Source organism: Clinocottus analis, unplaced genomic scaffold (assembly GCF_023055335.1).
Source record: "Clinocottus analis isolate CAN_PGR_092001 unplaced genomic scaffold, fCliAna1.0.p SCAF_10, whole genome shotgun sequence".
Taxonomy (NCBI): Eukaryota; Metazoa; Chordata; class Actinopteri; order Perciformes; family Cottidae; genus Clinocottus; species Clinocottus analis.
In genome coordinates, this window is record NW_027175821.1 from 11,918,371 (window position 1) to 11,941,580 (window position 23,210).

At 40.2% G+C, this 23,210-nt stretch overlaps 2 protein-coding genes across 3 annotated transcripts; one reads left to right on the plus strand and one right to left on the minus strand.

The window, feature by feature from the left end:
- ehd1a (EH-domain containing 1a) lies at nt 1–13,908 on the minus strand. Its single transcript, XM_068588518.1, has 6 exons — nt 13,059–13,908; nt 8,080–8,177; nt 3,952–4,193; nt 3,204–3,374; nt 1,751–1,915; nt 1–1,153 (listed from the first exon to the last, which is right to left on the minus strand). The coding sequence occupies exons 1-6, from the start codon at nt 13,445–13,447 to the stop codon at nt 620–622; spliced, it is 1,599 nt and encodes a 532-aa protein (XP_068444619.1). The 5' UTR covers nt 13,448–13,908; the 3' UTR covers nt 1–619.
- Nucleotides 13,909–17,784: 3,876 nt separating this feature from the next.
- Nucleotides 17,785–22,885, plus strand: ubxn1 (UBX domain protein 1). 2 transcript variants are annotated; one of them, XM_068584619.1, is made up of 10 exons: nt 17,785–17,832; nt 18,375–18,439; nt 18,549–18,602; nt 18,805–18,932; nt 19,533–19,623; nt 20,762–20,953; nt 21,436–21,487; nt 21,611–21,730; nt 21,896–22,079; nt 22,249–22,885. In XM_068584619.1, the coding sequence occupies exons 2-10, from the start codon at nt 18,381–18,383 to the stop codon at nt 22,287–22,289; spliced, it is 921 nt and encodes a 306-aa protein (XP_068440720.1). In that variant the 5' UTR covers nt 17,785–17,832; nt 18,375–18,380; the 3' UTR covers nt 22,290–22,885. The 2 variants fall into 2 exon arrangements, with proteins under 2 accessions (XP_068440720.1, XP_068440728.1); XM_068584627.1 differs by lacking the exon at nt 17,785–17,832 and adding an exon at nt 17,839–18,147.
- The last annotated feature ends 325 nt before the right edge of the window (nt 22,886–23,210 follow it).

A 23,210-nucleotide genomic window follows, 5' to 3' on the forward strand; every position in this document is an offset into this window, starting at 1 on the left:
TCAGATGGTACAGTAATCATTTTTATTTATCTGGCAAAATAATAAAAAGGGAAGCATTTGGAAAGAGTCAAAGTTAACAGTCAGGAAATACAAAAATATAGATAAAACAATTATAACAGCTGTTTTGATTGATTTCCTCTTACACTCTCCAAATGGAAAAAAAAACTATATTTCTTTGGATCAACATATAATATGAACTGAATGCTTCGAAGACATCTTTTACACAGGATGCACAAATCCATGTTCAGCCCATAATGCAAACTCCATCTACCCATCAGTTCAGTTCATGATCTCATGATGAACTGATGGGAACATGAATAGATAATGTGCCCTCTCCTCCCCTCATTGATTTCTAATAGATACCTAAATATTATCCCCTAATGCACAAAGATGGACCTGCCCTCCCTCGCACCTCCCCCCTGATCCCCTCCAGTCTCTCTCTGGTGAAAAAGATCACAGCGATACCTCCTTGTGGCGTGTCAGGAAGCCTGGAGACTCGCAGCTTGATGGAGGACGATGCTGTTCATGCTTGTGGTTGGACTTTTGTCTGGAGAGTCCTGAACGTGATGCAAAGCGTTGACGTGGCTGGTCTCCAGGCTGCCCTCTCCCATCTCCTCCTCTAGTCTTCCATGGGTAAGGTGCGTTTGGACGGGGGCACCAAGTGTCCAGGGAGCGAGGGCGGCAGCTCGTGGCCCTCCAGCTTCACTTTGATCAGGTGGTTGGCCAGGGCAAACTCCTCGTCATCAAGGAGGCCATCTTTATCCACGTCTGCTAGCTTCCAGATCTTTCCCAGGACCGTGTTGGGCAGCTTGGACTTCAGCATCTCCTTCTTGGCTGCAGCGCCGGAGACTTTGCCATTAATGGGAGAAAGGGTGTAGAAGATCTCATCATATGTAGGCTTGTCGCGACCCACCACCCACTCCAGCTCATCGATGCCTTCGCTGGCGCCCTCTCCATAGCCATGGCCAAAGGGTCCACTCATGGTTCCCTCAAAAGCTCCACCCTTGACGGACTGGCTGGGCATGGCGGCCTCTTCCTGGCGCACCATGGCCATAAGACGGGCAATGTCGTTGGCCAGCATGTCCTCCACTGCCTCCAGCAGCTTGGGCTTCAGTGGTGCGAACTTAGTGAAGTCCTGGGCATTCAGTTGCTCCTGGAGGGATGGAGGGTTGAGAGAAAACAGGAATTGGTGATAGAAATAGATCAGTCTTCAATGGCTAGCAATGGGTGTAGCATACAAGAAGCAGGATTTCCTGACAAACCAGGAAAAATAAATCTCATCCCGTCCTGGCCCATCCTGGAGGGTAAGGGCAGGAAAGAAGGGTAAAGATGTGAAGAGAGTAAAGGTTGGAAGGTCATTCTACTCTGAACCGTTTGTGTCTAAACCCTCCATGTAGCACGCACAAGAAGAAGTTGTTTTTTCATCAAATATGTAACACTGACTAACCCTCAAACAACGATTTGTATGAAATCCATGAAAAATGTACTCCTTATGTTGTGTGTGTTTTCCTACAAAAGCCAGCATCTATTTCCACTCATTATCATATAGTCTTTTCAAAATAAACTTCCTTCAGCCTTTACAGGAAACTCAGTTAGATTTACATACAAAATATTTTCGTGGTATATGCATCTATTACAGCAAAATATTTTTGCTTTGCTTTTTCAATGAATGCTGGAGGAGACCAGCCGGCACTGATGGCATATTAGTCTATTGTGAAGGCGTCTGGATTTATCTTGTTGTTAATCCTACCTGCATCTTGGCCAGGTTTGGGAAATCTCCAGGTGAGATCTGGTGCTCCTTCTCAATCTTATGGTAGATCTCTCCCAGGTTGGCTATCAGCTCCTTCTTCTTGGACTCCTTCCCAAACATCGCCGGCATGTCTTTTTTCAGAGAGCTGATGATATAGGCCTGTACCTAAACACCATGAAGGAAACAGAACAAACATACTTTCAGTGAGTATTGAAACTGGGTTTTAGGGTTTAAGGATATATATATATATTGTATATGAATTTGACCCCAAATTAACATCTGAATCAGAGGCCTCTCCCTCCACTCAAAAAAGTGTTTGGATTATTTTTTATTTTATTTGGATGTTTAAGCTTCACTGTGAAGAATGATCCATGTGTCTGACACTAGAAGTCTGTTTTCACATTGATCTGCCGTAGGACGAAACTTTCTATGTATTCACCTTAAATCTGATTGTGTTTGTACAATTTTGTGACATCACAACAAGTCTGGAAGCAAATCATGGTCCTGTATGCAAACGTGATGTTGAAATTGGAAATCTACAGAAAACACACACAGTGAAGGACTGAATGAAGAATATAGTGTCCAGCAGTTGAACTTAAAAAAAAAGGATTTATAGATGCTGGATGTTTCAAGAGGAAAAAAAGAGAAGATGCAACTTTAAGGGCAAGTAATTCTCAAAATATTGAGTTGATCAAACCTTTTGTGTAAAAAAGTATTTCATCTGTTTCTTAGGACGGTTCTAATGTGGTGAAAGTATAAAATATGCATAAAGACCGTTAGCAGAAGTAACAAATAATCCCTCTTCCTTTGTGGTTTATCAAATACTCATAAGATTGTACTCACTTCTTCCTTTGCTTAGTGAAGAAAAAACACAAAGTTGCATAAATCTGTTTTTTTTTTTGTATCATCCCCATCTTGTGTGACTGGAGGACAGAGGGCAGTGATGTGAGAATGATTTAGACCGAGATGCAACTTACTAATCAGGTGTTTTTTTTAGCCACTCTAGCAGCATGGAGCGTGAGAAGTAATGTCTCTCTGTTGGTCCACCACATTGATTCTGACCTGAACTATTGGATGAATTCAATGAAATTATCCTTTAGCTAAAAGCACGGCTGTGGCTAACGGAGCCACTAGCATGTCTGTAAACCATTCATGCATTCCTATACTCATACTATTATACTATTTAGTATGGCATAAAATTATACACAGTTTTTTCAAATTCAGTATTTCTCAGAAATATCAGGATGTCCTGCTGTATCCGTTCGCATTTTGCATACGTTTTTTTTTGTTGCTATTCTGACCCACAATCCTTTGCGCAGCAAAAAAAAAAGTCACAGTTACTAAGCCGACGAAAGCGCACAGACAGACGACAGCCTGATGACAGCTCACTGACAGCAATTAAAAAGAAAAAGTGTTTAATTTGGCACTCAGACTTGGTCTTGTTCTAACTGACCTTGGCGAGGCGGGCTCGTTTGATGAGGTCATTGAGTTTGCGAAGAGCTGCGTTACGTGGCAACGATTGGATGTCCAAGAACAGGTCCTGCTCCTCTGCTTCAAACAACTTCCTGTTGTCTGGGACCAACAGGGGCTGGGCCCAGAATGACCCGATGTACACACGCACCACCTGGAATTAAGTTTGCACAAGTCAACCTCCATTAATCTCTGCTGTTCATTAGGTTACACTTAACTGACACACCCACACAAGATGAAATAAGTCACATCCATGACACTGCAATCTGCAAAATATGTTTGTCTATTAAAAACACACATACTGCGAGATTTTTAAAATGTATGTGTTCTCTGCTTCACAATACAACACACACTCAAAGTCAATGAATAATTCTCAAGATAATCCAAAGGTTCTTCTTAGATGGGTTAATGAATATGGCCCAAAATCAAACATTAACTAAACAATCAGGTAAAAATCATAGGGTGAGCTAGGTCACATGATATCAAGTTTTTTCTTTTTTACAATGACAGACTGAGAATATTAACAGAAATCATTTTAAAATCTGTCACTTTAAATGACTCTTTCCTTGTAAAAGTCACGTGACCTCTGTCCAGAGGAGCAAAGATACCAGCCAAAATGTTCCCTTGAAACATCAATGTTTCAGTCCCAGAACCGAATGAGATCAAAACGTTCATTTTAAAATAAATCTGTGGATCACATAAGCTAAAAAAGAAAAATGAATGCTTTTCACCTCAGGTGTGTTGATGATTTTTCCCAAAGACCACATCAGAGCTCCATAGACCCTCATCAGCTGCTGGGTGCTGATCTGGTCTGCTTTGTTCAGCACCACGCGCATTTTGTCCTCATGGTTCTTTAGAGCTCGGATGACCTCGGAGAACTCGTCTGAGATGTCCAGCTTGTGAGCGTCGAACAGAAGGATGATGCGGTCGACTCGCTCTGCAAACCACTCCAGCACTGCGGCGAAGTCGTAGCCTGGGGAGAGAGACCAGCAGATTAAAGACGGGATCTTACGGTCTGAATGACCCGTCACTGGCTGTGTGCAGTCGATTCACTGGCTCTTTTCCCCAATCGAAAAAGACAGAATAACATTGCATTTTTATGTATTAAAACAACATCTGACATTAGTTTTCAAAAAGAATATTGCACCACTGTAACACATGGAGAGTGAGGACAGATTATTTTGAGTCCTACAAGACCTTTTAAGCAAATACTTCAATATTTACTTTAAAAATGTTTTATTGTGACATTCAAAACTTACAAACAAAACCGACCATTCTGGTTTGGAGAAGTACAAGCGTTGAACCTGACAAAGAGCGCCAAGGCTCAAATCGGTTAATAAATTGTCGGCACAAAAGGTGTAATTGTGAGTTTTAAGTTCATATTGCAAGTCCTGTTGATCCACTAATGTTTAGTTAAGGGCCTTCAGTAGTCAGGACATTTCTTCCAGGTTATTTATTAACTAGTTTTACTGAGACAGCAGGAGAGGCGTATGAAGGTAAAGACAGTTTGAAGTCCATTTGGGAAAGCTACAGCATATATTAGGAATTAAATTAACTCTTATCAGGGACAGGTTTCAGCTGTGGGCCTTATAAGAAACAAGCTTGATAGTAATGGAAGCAAAAAAAAATTAAGCAAGAGAGCAAACAGTTGAGACAGACAGGAAGTTCAAGTGTTAAGATAAAATGCTATGCTGTGTCAGTGATGACAACACCCAAAAGTGCAGAGCCTGAGGTGGAGTACAGAAACCTAATGTACGGTTCACTTTCTCTGGTTATTTGAGAAACGAGAGGACAAAGTAAAATTACATATAACAGACTTTCCTTTGCCTCAAGGGACAGAAGAGGGAGTAAGGAAGAGAGACTTATGGTTCTGATTAACATCTGTGTCATCTGATCAGAGAAGAATGCAGTTGCTCTAAAAGCTCATCTCGGCTGTCGCACAATCAGCGGTAGATCTGCTGCACATGCATTCCAACATAGCTGGCTTTTGTCTGTGTCTGAGCACATGTATACAAAAGAGACAAAATGAGACTAATATAGATAAAAACAGCAGAGAAGGTGAGAGGGAGAGAAAGAGAGAGATTGAGATACCCCACTTATAAACTATAATGAGAGACTGTGGGCAAGTAAAAGTGAAAGTAAAAGTGAGAAGTTAATGAAATAAGAGATGACAGAGAGGAGGGTTGCAGGAAAACACCTTCGACATCAAGTATGGGCCTGTTTGTGCCCATGACGACATGTGAAAGCAGAGAGGGATAAAAGGGGAATATTTAAAGTCCAAGATCCCAGAGGGAGCCCGCTGAGGACATTTGTTCATTCTCTCTCTCGTCTGTTTTTAACACATGGGTCAGGGAATCAGACAGAGAGACAGCTGCTCAAGTGTAGACTTACTTATAGCACATAGCATCGACAACTGACGGACAGGGATACACCCGTAAGCTCATGACAAATCTGGACTTATAATCATGTGCCAATCATTGACAGAGAGCGGAGAAGTGGAATGATACAGCTGTAGTCTGGTTCAGAAACAGAAACTCCTCCCAAAATAATCTCAATTTCCCAGAACACAAACGGCCCTTCAGTTTACAATAATGTAAAACAATGATTAGCTAAAAGTCTGACTGGCTGACACAATCAATTATCAAAATGGTTGCCAATTAATTTGGTGTCGATCAAAAAAAATAATTATTTACCGTTTTATTGAGTGATTATTCAAGCATGTAAAAACAACTATACGTGGTTAGCAAACAATATATAAAATGTTAATTTGTGAGCTTTATTTTTACTTAATTTTGTCAGCATTGAGCCTGTTTCCAGCTTTAATGCTGAGCAAAGCCAACTGTCTCTTTTAGTAGCTTCATATCTAGTGTACAGACATGAGAGCGGTATTTATCTTTTGATCCAACTCTGGGCATGTCAAACTACTCCTTAAAACAAAAAACGTACAGAGGTACGGTATGGCCAAAAGATCTAAAAGTTTAAAATTAGCTTCTGACAAATCTATTTTTTATGTCTGCTAAACTGGCTGAATGCTGTTAAAACAGGTCATTACACATGTCAAGTCATCAGCAACTATTGTGGGAAAGACGCCAACCAGTTCTGCAAAATCACAGTTTCGTTATAGTTTTTACTCTGTAGTTCTCTATGGAACAAGCTCTGAACGACACTTACATGCTGACTTCAGCAAAAATGAATAAAAAGCATTATGCAATCACAACTTCATTGTCTCTAAATATTAAGCTGGCTGTAGCCGCGTGCGCACATACACCTGTTTATATATTACACAGTGAGTACAGTATATCTGTGTAGTACAGTATTGTATCCATGTTTATATAAAAACAATTAAGAGGATAGTGTGTGTGTGTGTGTGTGTGTGTGTGTGTGTGTGTGTGTGTGTGTGTGTGTGTGTGTGTGTCTGTTCTGTTCTCTAGAATGCAAGTATGTACGGATAGAAACAAAACTGTTATGAGGTGCCGGATTTTGTCTGCTCCTGTTTTTGAAAGGAGTCACCTCGATACAATTCAGTTTTTTGATTCATACGGACACTCTTTGTTTTAAAATCAGCACTCATTTATGTGTGTATGTTTGCAATTGCTTGCTTGTTATCTACAATGCTTTGGCAACAATCCATACTCTGTCTCTCATCTGCTTCTCATTAGGGCTGCAACTAACTATTTTCCTTACCTGTTAATTATTCATTATTAATTGATTAATTGTTTTGTCTATGAGTTGTAGGTAAATGATAAAAAAAAATACCCCCAAAAATGTAGTAAAGACCAAAGTAATTGCATAATTTGAGCTTTGGATCAGAAACTAAGAGATATATAATTATTAGTTTAATAAAAGAGAGTAAAAGAAGCAGATCCTCATGTGGAGAAGCTATAACGAAAATACTGTTTACTGTGTATTGTGGGAAATATAAGGACTATGTATCAGCTCTGAGGTAGGGGTCAGGGGGAGCAGTCTTGAGAAACTCTCTGCTATTTTTGACATTTGACTCCACTTCCTTTCCCTCAATTACACAAAAACTCTTGTATGTGTGCTTCCTCTTAAAAGGGGCTCAAATCAGGTAGAAAAAGCAGAAGCTGTGTTCAGCTGTACTGTTATCTTCCGAGTTCTCAGTTCTGTAGAATCATCAAAAATAAAACAAAAAAACTGTGTATGTAGCAACTCTTAAGACAGCCTGAAGGTCACAGAATTGTTGGAGCATGTGGACAAATAGATAAATGTATTCATTGATTTATTTCCACAGTGCATAGGGAAATGACTCAAGGGAAAGATGTCAAGTGGTAAATGATGCAACACAGGGCAAATGGAGAGGAAATGTTTTCGATCACTGACGCTCATTATATCTTTTTATATAAACCTAGATACAGGCCGATCTGAAAACAGAAAGAAAAACAAAAATGAGGGCAGGATGTGGAAGAGGATGGTGCTGTAGAAATCTACAGGTACAGAGACAGGAAATGAACTTCAAAGTGCTCTGTGCCCTCTCCTTGCTTATTGACATGCTGTTTTACATTAACTGTTTGTGACGATTTGACCCGAGGGTGTTGAGAGTTAATTACAGGTTTGACAGGACTAAACGCTAAACTGCTAACTGTTGACTGTAGAGCACATGCCAAACAGAAATACTAGGAAGAGACTTAAAGAAAGGAAGAGTATGTTGGTCAATAAAGCAGGTTTTTTCTTTTTCTATTTGAACATGTGACTTCCTGTGGGTTTGTTTCGCATGTACGTCATTATAGTATTTCAGAGGGTTTTGAGCAGAGAGGGTGTGGCTCTGCTAAACCATGATAGTACTAGTGACTAAGTGAGTGAGAGAGTGAGTAAAGTGTGAGTGTGTTCATCAGTCAGACCTCTGCTTATTCTCTGTTTCTCCCCAGACAGAATTCCAGGAGTATCGATGATGCTGATGCTCTCCAGGACGGGGTTAGGCATCTGGGCACACATGAACCTGCCGAGAACATACAGTAATGAGAGAGGGGACAGTGAAGGGCACAGAGGGGAGAAAGGGAAAGTAAAAGAGAGCGGAAACAGAAAGTGAGAATAAAGAGTATGAGGATAGGGGGAGAGAGGGAGGGTGGGAGAAATGAAAGAAGAAGAAAACAGTTGGGTGAGTGTTTATACATAAGCTTGGCATTAAACAGACATTCTGGAGTTTTCAGTCACAACCTTCTGGCTCTCTGGCACCAACGTTAGTGGAATACCTTTGCTGTAAAGTCACACAGCGAGAACACAAAGTAGCAGTGGGAGGGAAGGACCGGTTTGGGTTCAGGGAGCTGCACCAGCCCATTTTAAGAAATCCTTCAAGTTGTCCACATGTAGGCCTTTATAATAGGTAAACCAGACTTTTTCCACACATCAGATGCCTGGTGTTTAATTTAACTTTGAAACTAGGGCTGCAACTAACAGTAATGATAATAATTGATTAATCTCGCTACATATTTCTTTATTTATAATGAAGCATTTGGGCTGTAAAATGTCAGACAATAGTGAAAGCTGTCCGTCACAATTTCCTAAAGTCCAGGAGGATGTCTTCAAATTGATTGCTTTGTCAAGGTTAAAAAAACAACTATGATATTCAGTTCGTAACATAAGACAAAGTAAAGCACCAAATCCTTAAATTTTAAAAAGTGGAACCATTGACCTTTCAGCAACTTTTATTTTAAAAGGCTGAAGATTTAGATTATTACTTGATTATCAAAAAAGTTGCCTATTTATTCGCTGTCGGTCGACAAATGTATATATTAAATAGTAGTTTCAGCTCTCAACTCTTCTGTAAAAAAAACATGCGACTATATGATTCAAATTTTCCGAACAGTGTGTGTGTGGGGTTGGGGGGAGGGCTTGCTTGTAGGAGGTAACCATTGATGTAGGAATGTTAGTGATGCACTGGTACAATACATTATAGGTTATGAATAGTTATTTCCCAAACAACATAATTCACTACACAATGGCCTCCTGTAAGCTGGGACATTTAGGTTTGAACTATAAAAGGGGGGTGTTGCTCTCCAACAATAATCGAGCCAAGGCGCGCACGCACACACACGTACACACGTACACACACACACACACACACACACACACACACACGCACACACACACGCACTAAAGTATGAGATGAGTGGTTTTGCTTAAACCCATGGTGTCTCACTCAGGACAAAGAAAGTGATTGTAAGACACCAAACAGCTCCGAATACTAGTTCTCGCTCTGCTGCCCGTTCACTCATTCTGAACTGATACTCACAACATGAGCTCAGAGGCACCGGGTCATAAGACCGGGAGAACCATGCTTTTACATTCCTGCTGCAACCACACTGAGGGCAGACACACACACACACACACACACACACACCACAAACCCTAACAGCGATCCCACACCACACGTAGGGAGGAAGAAGGAAAATCCAAGGACAATGAACAAGTCAAAGAAATATGAGAGATGGGCTTCTCGCATAGAGATCCTATGCAAGCTATTACATTACAATAACAGAGGCTGCCAAAGATAACAAACATGCAGGTTTTTCCATTGCCTCCCATAGCTGATGGCGTAAGATAGCCAGTTGGAATTTGGGCTTAGTTTTTCCATTTAACTATCTATCCCGACATTTTCCAGACAGAGCTAGCAGGAAAAAATGCACTATGAATTCAAACTGGAATTCTCAAAAACAGAGGACCCTACCAGGCACGGGGCCCTGAACTAGCTGAGATCCTTCGCTGTACAATTATGTCTCGCGAAAGTGAGAAACCCCTCTTCTGTGTGAGGCTGCGGCCCTGGCATGAAGGCCTGGGTTAAAACTCCACAACAGACCTCTCATGTGATTGGGGGTCTGGCTCCAGCTTATGAAAGAGGGTCTTCCTCTCTTGCCCAACCTCCTGACCAATGACCTTCCCTGACATCGCAAACTCAACTTCCCGTAGAGAAGAGGAAACAGGGCGGCTGCCGCTAGCACTTGGGATTTGGACAGGGAGTTCACAATTGTTTAATTTTTCCAATTTTGCTTCTTCGAAAATCTTGTGTGTGTGAATACATTATTTATAGATCATATATATCAACATGTGTGGTCTCACGGGTATTTGTTTGGTGTGTTCACTAGCTGAGTAAAGTGCAGAGTCAGTGTCCTGGAATAAAAGGCCATGTGCAGGACAGGACGGACCGGGACAGTGTTGGCCAGTGCGGAACTTAAACTTTGCTGACTCAGTTTTACTGACGAATGGCTTACAGAGAGAACAAACACACTGGCTCTCTGACTGCGGTGGTATGTTGACTAGAAAGAACATAAAGCTTAAAAATATGCGAGTTTATCTGAAATTCATTTTACAGAAATATTTAGGATTTAGTACAAATCAGTGAACATCCAATGGGGAACAATGAATGAAACCAGGATGTTCAAAATAGAAATAATGTAAAAGCAGGTAAAAAAAAAATCCAGCCACTAGTTTTTAGGTTTGTCAAATCCAAGAATAAAATGTAGGTGTGTGGATCACCTGACTGATTTCTGTTTACTCTCTTCATAAATAACTGATTATATTGGAAGGATGAGTCCTATCTAAGGCTGGTAGTTAAAGGCTAATCTGCAAGTTGAATGACTATGGTTAAAGAGCTTCACTGGGAACCATCCCGCTGAGCAAGGCCTTGAGTGCTCCTCTGACATGGCGCTTTTTTTTCCATTTCAAAATCGGTCAATTAACACAATCTGATCTAAGATATCTATATCTATCTACTTCTATGAATACCCCACATTCAGTCAACAAACAACTGAAGGCCAATCCAAACACTTTTGGCCTCCTCAAAAGGAAAGTGGAAAACTGGCAGAGTCTGAGGCCCAAAGCAGCCAAGTTCCAAATGTTTGACTAGATCTGGTTCTTGACAGACTTTTTTTGAACCGTCGGTCTGCTCTGGGCTAGATGCCATTACAACTGATTAATTATGCATGAGGCACTACACTTAAACAGAGCTGTTCAAACGGGTCACGCACCTGCTGTTGTCATACAAATATTATGTTATGTATGATCATGGGAACTTTCCCCAAAACCAATGAAGGGCACGCAAGCCTGAATTCAAAGAGATACACAATTCCCATGATATCGCAGGCATGCGTCCAACAGTTAGACAAATGACGCTACAATGGTCAAGAGCCTTTGTTTACAGACAATCTTATCTGGTTTCCTCTCTAGTCTGTAATAAACTGCAATGGGGTGAATCGTCGCCTGTGAGGTCCAACACCCCCGCCCCCACACTCTTTTGAAATGTTATCTGAAATGCAATACTTTACTTTTCTGAGTTTGGCTGATGCTGTTTAGCAGAAATTTGCACTGATGCATGATAAAGCAAACACTCCACACAATTGAGGGAAGTGATCTGCAACCTCTGTCATCAATATATTAATGTGTATTTGAATGAGTGAATATTGACTTGCACTTGTGTACATGTGGTCAGAAGACTAGAAAGTTAATTTACCAGCTCAATAGATCATAAGACATTTGCCTAACTGGGAAAGTGTCAACTTGAAAGTGTGTTAGTCATTTGTGTGTTATTTGTCCATCTGTTTGTCTGGCTTTTCCTGTGCAGGGTGACACCACCACACAAGTCACTGAGAAGAGAGGGGATATACCCACATCCTCTACAGGAAGTGACACCATCAGCAATTGGATGTCAGCCATCAGATGTCATCACACAAATCCCCCACACACTAGATTGGATTAAGATGTTTTTTACCAAACATTGTAACACCGGTTATGACTCATAGTACACGGTTTGTGCAGCCTCACCTTAGTCTCTGCGTTCTCTCTATACTATTTGTTTGTTTCACTTTTATTTTGATGTTTTGTATCATTTCCAAATTTCTGCCATTTCATATTGTACTCATTACTGAATGCCCCATCTGTGCAATACTTCATGAGTCAGAGTTTTTCCATGAGGACATTTTTACATCAGAGTTTGAAGTCAGGCTGAATACTACGCCTAACTGATTCATAAAAACTTTGGGAGCCTCCGGATCATCAGGCACGTGGATCAAACTCCATTGAGCTGAGTGTCTGAGTGAAACAACTGCTGAGTCAATGAAACAGCAGTGCCAGAAGATAGACAGTCACACCAAAAACCTTTAAACCTTTGTGATAAGATTTCATCTCCACACTGGTAGGGAAATAGGGAGTTGACTTGTCGGCTTCTATTGATGAAGTAACACTTATATGACCAAAGGGGTCATATAGCACCTACATTTGAGGGCAGGACAAGGTCATCCCATTGCCTAGCAACACTTTCAACTATTTCTCTGTTCAAGGGGCCCGGCTTAGACATAGGGAGAAAAGGATCTGTCACGAGTGGCTCTGCCAGGTGCTTTCAGTAAGAAGCACCTGAAGAAGGGCAAGGTGCAATGTCAACAGGCAGGATTTGACCCAAAGTGAAAGGACTTCCTTGTCAATGTTGGAAAGCACCTTCCTGCCCTTGCTTTGCCATACACAGAGTGACACTTCCATATAGCTATTGACACTAAACACCCGCATTTGGGATGATAATGAAAGAGGTGAATCTTTCACACCGTCTGCTGGGAACACAGTGAAACAGAACACCATGCATTTACCTGTGTGGAGGTTCATGTATGGACACGTAGGGAGGCCATTTAAACCACACGTGATGGGCTGTTTTGACCTGGCTCTTAACACACAGCTGTATTTTACAGGCATGATGACATTGGCATGACATTATTTTCAATCACGCATTAATAAATAACTGCAGGGCTCTAACTGCCCAGGGTCTATAATCCTAGTGTATCACACATTTCACATCGTTCAGTGTAAGCTCCTCAATGTGGTTTGGCTTTAACGTTACCTATTAAGAAACGCGTTGCCGAAGGCGTTGAGCTTGCGGAAGGGCTTCTTGGGGTCGACCACCAGCGCGTTACCCGGTATCACCCCGTCCTGCTCGCCGTGCATTACCGCGATGAACGAGTCCGTTGTCGGCTCAGGGCCAATCCGCATACCGGGGAAGTCCTGCTCCATGAGGTGCCGGATGAAGGTGGTCTTCCCGGTAGAGTACTGACCCACAAGCAGCACCATGGGCTTGTTGTCGAAGTCGGCATCCTCGAGCGCAGGGGAGTGGAAGTCGTGGAACCGATACGTGTCCTCCAGAGGGAACAGCTTGGTCCGGTACAGCCGCCGCAGCCCCTCCGACACGTTTTGAAACAGCTCCGGGTCCTTCTTCAAGTTCTTTCTGAACATGATGACTGATTTCTGCCCTTCGTTGACACAGCCGTGTCCGTCTCCCGTTGGATAATTATCTGGTTCGGTGGTGGGGGGCTCTCCCTCTCTCCTTCGTTCTTTCTTTCTTTCGTTCTTTCTTTCTTTATATATCTCTCTCTCTCTCTCTCTCTCTCTCTCTCTCTCTCTCGCCGCTCAAAAGAGTAGCTGCCTGCTGGAATGAAGCGACGGCTGGGCGAGGTCTTGGAAGTTTTTTGTCCCCACCCTCCTCTTTGCTAGCTAGCCAGTCATTCAGGGAAGACCCTACTTCAGCTGACGTTGGCTCACGTAAGACAGGCAACTACACTCTACCACAAATGTGTAGCTGTATGAAGCCGAGTGTCGTCTAATACAACAGAACTGTGACCGTACAACCTTGATAACTCCGTTTAGCAGTTGGCTAACTGGCTTAGCAACCGGCTGTCAGTCAGCGAATCCCTCTGAAGAAGGCTGGTACGCAGATACCGGAAGTGCACGTATTTCACAATAAAAGCGTCAGCAATGACCCTAAGTCCAGTGTCTACTAATGTAGGTTTGTGCTCACAATCTTCCACACGTTATCAGTTGTGTCTTTCTTTGCAATATTTCTTACATCCAATGGTCACACACATATACAGTTTCTTTAAGTTCGGAAGCTATTACCCTTCAGCTGCAGAAAGGTTTACATGAATTAGTAGGAAAAGTAATTATGTATCAATTCATAGTTATATCCAAAACATTCTCTCACAAATATTTTTTTACACTCTGAAATTAAAAATATTTTTTTATAATTATATTAATAATAATAATAATAATAATTTATATTATCATTGTTAATATAAAAGCACATCTATGCATAAAATGCTGCATATACATGTTGCCATTGTTTCAGTACGACAGTGTTTCATATGAATATATAATATATAAACATATGTTAAGTTTCTATCTGATCTTATGTCTTGACCGAGTTTTTGGACAATCAAATTAAACCATTCATTCATCCATATCAGGGAAACTTCCAGTAGCTTTTTTGTATCCAATTGTTGCACGCAGATGTAGTCACAATGATGTCTACATGTATTTTCTGTTCCCGTTCTTAGACTGTGTGATGTGTTATTTTTTTATTATTTTCAGTTTTATGCTCCTTTTTTAATTTAGTGTCACAAAACAATTTTTAGTCAGACTTTGATTTTATCCTTTGTGTTGCAGGCACAAAGGTAATAAAGTTCTGTAATTTATCTTTTCTAAAAGCAGTAATTCATTAAAATTTCAACCAAAAAATCCTCTTGTCATGTCACTCTTAACACTGGTATGACTTATGTAATGCTATACTCTTGCTCAGCTATGAATTGGGGTGCTGTTATGTCAGTATGAAAGCATTATAGGTTTCATTTGGCAGTCATACAGACACGTTCTCCTCTTAATTGTTTTCATATAAACACAGATGGAATACTGTACTACACAGACATACTGTATTCAATGTGTAATATAAAAACAGGACTGTGTGTGTGTGTGTGTGTGTGTGTGTGTGTGTGTGTGTGTGTGTGTGTGTGTGTGTGTGTCTCGGTACAGCCAGCTTAATATTCAGAAATAATGAAGTTGATTGTAAAATAAAGAAACAGAAAGACATATTCAGGACTTAAGTTTCATTTTATTGCAAAGAGCAACCTGCCCAGAAATAAGCATAAAAATAGCACATATTGTAAAAACAGCAAAAAGAAGGCATTATGTACACAAACAAGAGATTCCCGTTGACGAGAGGTGTCCCACCACAGATAACAGCAGCGCCACTGGAAGCCAGAGTTGTTCCATATGGAGATGCTGTTACAGCTGGTGAGACCCACAGAAACAGCACAGCTGGCAACGCGTGCAGACCATAAGAATGTGCTGTTGGAAATAGAGGTTACACCAAGTGATTGTAAAACACGTTCTCCTCTTATAGGTTTTCATATAAACACAGATTCAATCCTGTACTACACAGACATACTGTATTCACTGTGTAATATAAAAACAGGACTGTGTGTGTGTGTGTGTGTGTGTGTGTGTGTGTGTGTGTGTGTGTGTGTGTGTGTGTGTGTGTGTGTGAAATGTTCAGGTCCCGAAACCTTACACATTTGAACTGCGGCCAAGTTTCACACGTGAATAATTCTGCCCTCTTCTGGTTGGGCCTCATTGAATCAAATCATTTTACTACATTTTTATTTGAGCCCTCATGGGATAACACCACCCACAAAGAATAAAAGGAATATCATCCACCATTGTCTTACATCTCCTGGTCTTGATTTTTACTGCTTCTAAGAAACATAATAAAACATAATAAAATGCGGGTCATTCACTCAACAAAAGTTTGATAAGTGTGATTTGAGTCAGGAGTAAGACTTTAGACCATTAAAATTAATATTTTACACACAATCATTGATATGGCTTCGAACTCAAGTAGTAAACTTGAGTGTGTATCATTTTCTTTTGTACATCACATCTCCTATAGTCTACCAGTATCGGTCTTAACTTATCTCGACTGAGCATTGAACCTTAACCCTCTCATTCACTGAAAAACAGGGCCATAAAGCAATTTAGGAGGAGAAGGAAAAGACCTTCATCCCTGTTGTCTCCTTCGACTTTGCCCTCTTATTTATGTATACATATTTTACTGGATAATTCCCCTTTGAAAGTTATACTTGTGCATTCAGAAAATCTTTGTTTTGAATCTCAGCACTCAAATTAACAATAAGTAAGTCTGGACAGAGAATTGGATGTGATCAGAATTGTGACAGGAAATCAAGTTTTAGGACATTTTAAACAAGGCTTTTGTGACTCAACACTAAAGACCCTTTTGATAAGTCAGGTTAACTAATCTACAGAAATACCATGCTATCCTAAACACATTCAAGGTGTTATGGTTAATGTACAGATATAACAAATAGACCTACTGTTACAGAAATGAAATGTTAAACGTTCTAAAGATTTTAAGAATGATTGCATGTTTTGACTGGCAAACAATAATTCTATCAGGAAGCGTTTGGTTTTTAATTCAGTTTTCACTCATTTTATAAATGTCTTCAACAAGGATTTTGAACATGTCTTCATAACCATTTCACCAAAAGAGTTGGCAAGACTGTTTGCTGGATGATCTGTGATTGATATTTTACTGATTAAGTAAAATTAATGCACTTCCAGTGACAGTTTGCTTAAGTTGCCTGCAAAGTTGATGCACAGTTTATATCTAATCAATACAAAATTACATGATAGTTTGGTGTCAATGCAAAGAGCTACAAACTAGAGCTGTCTTTGTCCCATAATGTGCTCCATTCAGTAACAACTATATGATGAAAAAAATGTCTTTGATTACTAATTTTCAGTTATATAATATATAATTATATAATTTGTACATTTAAATATACACACAAAGTTCATACTCACCAAGTCATAACTGCAAATGAGGCTTATTTCAGTCATTCATTCTGAGGGAGAAGTCAGAAAAGTGGGGGAAAAAAGTGTGAGGAAAAGCAAACCAGTAAATGGAGAGTAAACAGTTAGTGGGTGAGCATTTGAAAGATGAGAAAAGATTGATAGAAGCAAGCAGGCGGAGGCAGAAGTCTGTCTCTAAGTAATGGAAGAGTTGTCAACGAGGGCTGTTTAAGACTGCGTGGGGGAGAGAAAAAAATTAATCATTACACTCACTGTAAATATGTAACAGACTCAACCTTCCCATATAAGTCAGCAAATTGCATTCTGTTTAAACAACCCCAGACAAAAGGATGGGACTAAAGCATACAAAATAGAGAGCAGCCAATAAGAGGCATCATCAGGCCCTTAAGCACTTCAAATGAGCCTCCTCACCCTAAGGCCTCTTCATTCACTGTTTGTTTCCAGTCTCTGCTCACATATTATCGAAAAACTCAATTTCTGGTCTAGCGTGTAGTAGACGTAATTATTATGAATGCATTGATTAAATAAATACATGAAGAGACAATAAATCACAGCTGCATGTTGCACCCAAGAAGCATACATCAACATTTAGCCTGGCTGCTTTCTTTCAAGAGTAAAACAAAAACTGTTGAGCTTGTTTTACATTGTTTACATTACTTTTGGACTTCTTTCACCACTGATTACTGAAATAATTCCTAGTAAAGCATTTTAGCGCAGTATATCCAATAAACTGGTTTAAAATATTAGTTTTCACTAAGACTTTTTGACTATTGTCAAGTTTCATTATTATAAATGAATGCTTGGTGATAAATTATCAAACGTATACATTAGCACATTATAAGTACATGAGTATATGTCTGTAATAGCGCCAGAGACACACATTTCTTTCTCGCTTTTCTCATGCGGTTCAGTTTGATCTTTGTGGGCTCCCGTACTGTTGAAGCGCTGTTGACTGATGTGTGAGTAGCTAACTAACGTTGTCTTCATGAATATATTAGCTGATATTGCCTCTGTCAAAAATAAAATTACACGAATTTGTGCCTTTACGTGTTATTCACAAACAAACATTAATGGCTGAAGTGGCGGAGAGCTTGTGAGAAATCCTGGTCGATTTTAATCGAGCTATCCAGCGAGGCTTCTCGGCTCGCTCTCGCGATCTGAACGTTAGCCACCTTGATGCTAATTGTAGCACTCAGCAAAACGGCACAACGATCGATTCATCAACTTCCATTTGGACACGTTGTTACCCTGTTGCGGTTTGCTGCTAATAAAGAGTAAGTTACAGGACAAATAAAACTTGACTAGCTCGCTAAATACTTTTATTTAGCTCAGTCCTGTGTAAAGGAGCTACATTAACGTCACAATTGTATGTAGAATATAACACAATATGAACACATTGTCAACTTTCCTTAACGTCACAGTACTTGTGTAATGTTACTCCTTTTTACGGCTTGTTATTGCTATCGAATATAACCATTGGTGTGTGTTTAATGTGTTTCAGGTCAAGATGGCAGAGCTAACGACACTAGAGAGCCTGCTGGAGATGGGCTTTGATAGAAACAGAGCGTGAGCGACACCAAATATCAAAATACATCCTAGTTCATGTACTTCCAAAGAAGTCAAAGTAAACCTGTGTAACAGTAGAGTGAACCTGTCCTTTATCTTGTGTTTGCAGGGAAAAGGCGGTGGCCAACACAGGGAACCAGGGTATAGAACAAGCCATGGACTGGTGAGATACATACATCCATACGTACACACTACACAGTGTTGAAATGACTGGATGGACACAGCCCTCTTTCATCACTAAAAGTCACACAATAGGTTTCTCTTCTAATACCAAGCTGTGCTACTGATGCCCTCATTATAATTTGACTTTTTGTCATCAACAAAGTAATCAGCCCTCATCTTTCTGTGTGATGTGCTTTCCTCAGGTTGATGGAACATGAGAACGACCCAGACATCGATGAGCCCTTTGTGCCGCCTGTGGGGAATGTTCTGGGAGGAGAAGCAGACAGCCAGTCCACTACAGAACAGCCGTCACTAGCAGACACCGCTGAAGGTCGGGGCAATGGAAGCACAATAGACTACACCATGAATGCCATCTAGGGATGTCCAATATGACAATATCATTTTATTCAAACAATGAGAGAAAAACAGACATATCCTGTCCCTATAAACCGTTCATATATTATTGTTCTAAGATATAAGTACAACAGGATACATCATGATATTCTGATATAATATGTCAGGATTTTATTCATGTGGCTCACTCTTATAGTCACCATCTATAAACAAGGTATAAACTCCAAATTACCTTTAGTAAATTAAATGTGTGTCACTGTAATTTACACTGAACATGATGTGATATCAGTTGGTTAGTTGCTGGGTATCTTTCCATTTGAGTATCGTTTTTTCTGTGTATACTTTTTTTTCCAAGTGACATCACCTCCACACCAAGGAGATTTAATGGGTCCCTTCACTTTGTTCCTTTGTGTTTTGTGGTGGATTTTCCTCACTGAGGATCTAATGATTGTGGTGTTAGGTGTGTAGGTTAAGTTAACCTTTTATGTCAGCAAACATTTTTGCTATGAATTGTGGTTCACAGAAAGATATTTCAACACAATGCATATCTTCTTATGTGCATTTGTTTTGGTTTCAGGGACAGCAGGTGGAGAAGGCAGCTACGATGGTGATGACACAAGTGCAAGGATGCCAATGTCGGAGGACGAGAAACTTGAGCAAGTTAGAAGGTTAGAGTTCACACTTTTCATATATATATATATATATATATATATATATATATATATATATATATATATATATATATATATATATATATATATATTAGAGCTGTGAAAAATAACACATTAACTCATTGTGATTGAATTACAGGATTAATGCGTTATTTTTTTTAACGCATGTGCAGAATGAGCTTCTTTTAGAGTGGAAATAGTTGAATTTCCGCTTTAATCATGACACAAATCCACGCGCTGTATAAAGCTGGAAAGAACAAAATGGAAAATGACTTGGCTGCTACGGCTCATGTGGCGCTGACAGGGGATCACTGGACTTCTGTGAGTAATGAGAATACCTGGTGACCAGACGTCCTCTTTTTCCCGGACATGTCCTCTTTTCGAGACATAACAAATGCGTCCGACAGGGATTCCAAAACATCCGGAATTTTGCCTCGTTGGATATTTATGTTTCTCTGAGTCGTTTACAAACAAGTTATTACGCTTTTACAAGTTGTGGAAACGGTATCTTACGCCCATCTTCTTGCGCTAGCTCTGACTGTAGAGAGAACTGTCATTGGTCGACCGATCTCGGGGTTGCCAGATGCACGATAATTATCCTCCAAACACAACCATGTTGAGCCTTTGATACGATACTTCTCCATCACCAATCTGCAACACTGAGCACCGAATATCCTGTTACACTCTGAAGAAACTAGTTCTGCATAAAACATCGCCGCACCAATAATCAACTGGAATTTCAACGCCAAAGTTTTTTTTGGTAGTTCAGAACGACTCGATTTTTTTTATGAGCTAAAGATCGCGTAGATGCTCGACTGGAGCGGCATGAAACCATAACAGGGTTCACCTCACGGCCTATAGCTGCATTGTTTACAACAGCAGCCCAATGCATAAATGACAATGTATATATCCGTCTTTTATCATAAATCTTTTTGTTTTTACAAAAATATACTGAAAATATCGGTAATATGTGATTAATCATGATTAATCCACAGAAACCTGTGATTAATCTGATTAAAAATTTTAATCATTTCACAGCAGAGAGAGAGAGAGAGAGAGAGAGAGAGAGAGAGAGAGAGAGAGAGAGAGCACTTGAAATAACAAAAGCAAATGCCGGTGTCTGTCTTTTTTTCAGGCTAGAGGAGCTGATGCGGGTGAAGCAGGCGGAGAGGCGAGAGCGAGAGCGGGCAGAAGAGTTGGAGCGAGAGAAGCAGCGGAGGAAAGACGGACAAGAGCTGCAGCATATTCGCCAAAAGCTGCAGGATGATGATATGAAAAAGCTTTCTGATCAGCGCATGAAAGAGAAGATGGAAGACAAAATGGCAAGGTAAGGTATTCATTATAAGATGGTATAATTATAATATACTGTAGTAATAACAGTATTTTTTATGGACCAAATTGTCATGACTTGTTAGAGATTAAATAATGCAGTACCTAAACATCCAAAGATGTTTCCACTCTGTATATTTTCAAAACAGTTACTTGACTTCCCTTTATTGATAAGAAAGAGAAAGTTAATTACTAAATGCAATGTTATCTCTGCCTCATTCTGTATAAATAAAAAAAAGATAGTGGATGACTGTATCACAATGGAAACTAACGATGGCTGAATTCCATTCCATGAAAAATTAAAAGCAGCTACTTGTTTGAATGCGAAACTCATAAGCTCAGAGCAGGAATGAGTGATAAATTCACATGCACTTGAACAGATATGTTCCCTTTTTAAGTCAGCAAATGTAAACAACTGCCTAAGTAAGACAACTATTTACCGTCTTTATTCCTCGTATTGCTTGTCTTTTTATCTGTCAGGCAAAGGGTCAAAGACAAGATTGCACGAGACAGAGAGGAGAGAGCACAAAAGGTAACCCAGTCAATGTTCGAGTCATTTGACCTTCAGTCTCCTTTTTTCCCCTGCCACTTCCTATTTATTTCTTTTTACCACACCTATCGGAACCAATAGTAAATTATTTAATCATTTGTTTAGTTTGGCGGTGGACCCGCGAGCACTGCAGCATCGGCTCAACCTGCCCAGCCCAGACCCTCGTCACCCACCAGTCACGGCCCTCCACCCACTAAGAAGGAGTACGATGAGTCCAGGATACAGGTACATCCTTAAGTAACAACAGAATGATGAATGCACACGTAAACAAATAAGTCTCACTGGAAAAGCGTTGGAATGGAATAGTCAAGTGAAAAGAAAAACAAACTCTCTTATCCACCGCCCAACTTTTCTCTCCTTCGCCTTCTGCTCCCGTGCTCTTCGGTAAAGGTACGTCTGCTGGACGGTTCGACCATCACGGCAGTCTTCAAGGCTCAGGAGCCGCTGGCGGCGGTGCGCGTCTATGTGCAGGTGAATGGCAATACACCTGAGGGTCAAGACTTCACGCTGCTGTCACCCTACCCCCGTCACGTCTACACCGAACTGGACATGGAGAAACCCCTCAAAGAACTGGGTGAGCGCTGGAACTACATTTGAATATAGAGCACATTCCCTATAATTATTACTACAGGTAACCATCATTTAACTCAATTATCAGGGTTTGTGGTTTAGCTTGTGTGGACCTAAAACTAACACTTAAACTGTGTCTGACCTTATTTTGTGACTTTCCTTTCTGCTTTTAGGTTTGGTGCCTTCAGCTGTGCTGGTTGTTGCCAAAAAGTAAGATCAGGAGGATCTGCTCTGTGAGCCTACCTCACCACTTCCACTGCATCAACACAAGAGACACCAGAAACAGATTGGAACAGAAGCGCCACCTCTTTAGTATCACTCAACAAGTCAGCTAACTGAACTAAAGCAGAGAGATGTAGCTCGAAGCTGCGTTAAGATTGTTTCTATCTACTCTTAAGAAGTTTACAGCGCTAAACAGTTTGCTATCTCACTGAATAAATGATGCCCTTTGCCATTCCGGGCTTGATATAGATTTTGTGTTTGTGTGCAGTGAGATAGACAGTGACCTTTATTTACTCAAGAACAAAGTGAAGATAGCTGGCTTCTGATGGATACTGCTCCATGGTCTCAACAACGCATTTATAAAAATGATGTTTAATCATCATGTTTAATTTTAACCTGATATTTACAAAGCAAAGTACCACACAAGACCTACTTGATGAAAAGGACTTAAATTTAATCTGCACGATATTCCTGAATTTTGTGACATTCTACTTTGCCAGTTTTTTTATAAGTTAAAATATATTGATGACAATTATGTCTGCATAATCACCAAGAATATACTTAAAATAAAGCTGACTTGGAAAATCATGGACTGAATTTTCTAACTATTTTTGTAACCTTCCGTAAATAGATCTGTCACATAATATAAGACCAAAACCAACAAATGTAATTGATTGTGTACTGATATGCATCTTATTCAAGCAGCCACACAATTGCAGTTTCCTTAATTTCCATGATGCAGTAAATAATCACTAGAGCACCACATCTATGGCTTAAAAACCATTGTTAGTTTTTGTTTCCAGTAAGAACAAGTGGGCTAAAGAGACCGATTAACACATCGTGTTTTATAGTCTTTTTATGCGATTAGGTGAGGATAAGAAAACTAGAACATCACCTTTAACTTTGAACAGAT

Excerpts from the sequence above, each read along its gene's own strand:
- ehd1a (XM_068588518.1), bottom strand. The coding sequence starts at position 13,447 with ATGTTCAGAAAGAACTTGAAGAAGGACCCGGAGCTGTTTCAAAACGTG. Across the intron at positions 1,916-3,203 it reads AACGAGCCCGCCTCGCCAAG|GTACAGGCCTATATCATCAG; the intron begins GTCAGTTAGAAC and ends CATGGTGTTTAG. Across the intron at positions 1,154-1,750 it reads CAAACCTGGCCAAGATGCAG|GAGCAACTGAATGCCCAGGA; the intron begins GTAGGATTAACA and ends CCATCCCTCCAG.
- ubxn1 (XM_068584619.1), top strand. The coding sequence starts at position 18,381 with ATGGCAGAGCTAACGACACTAGAGAGCCTGCTGGAGATGGGCTTTGAT. Across the intron at positions 18,603-18,804 it reads ATAGAACAAGCCATGGACTG|GTTGATGGAACATGAGAACG; the intron begins GTGAGATACATA and ends TGCTTTCCTCAG. Across the intron at positions 21,488-21,610 it reads GAGAGGAGAGAGCACAAAAG|TTTGGCGGTGGACCCGCGAG; the intron begins GTAACCCAGTCA and ends TCATTTGTTTAG.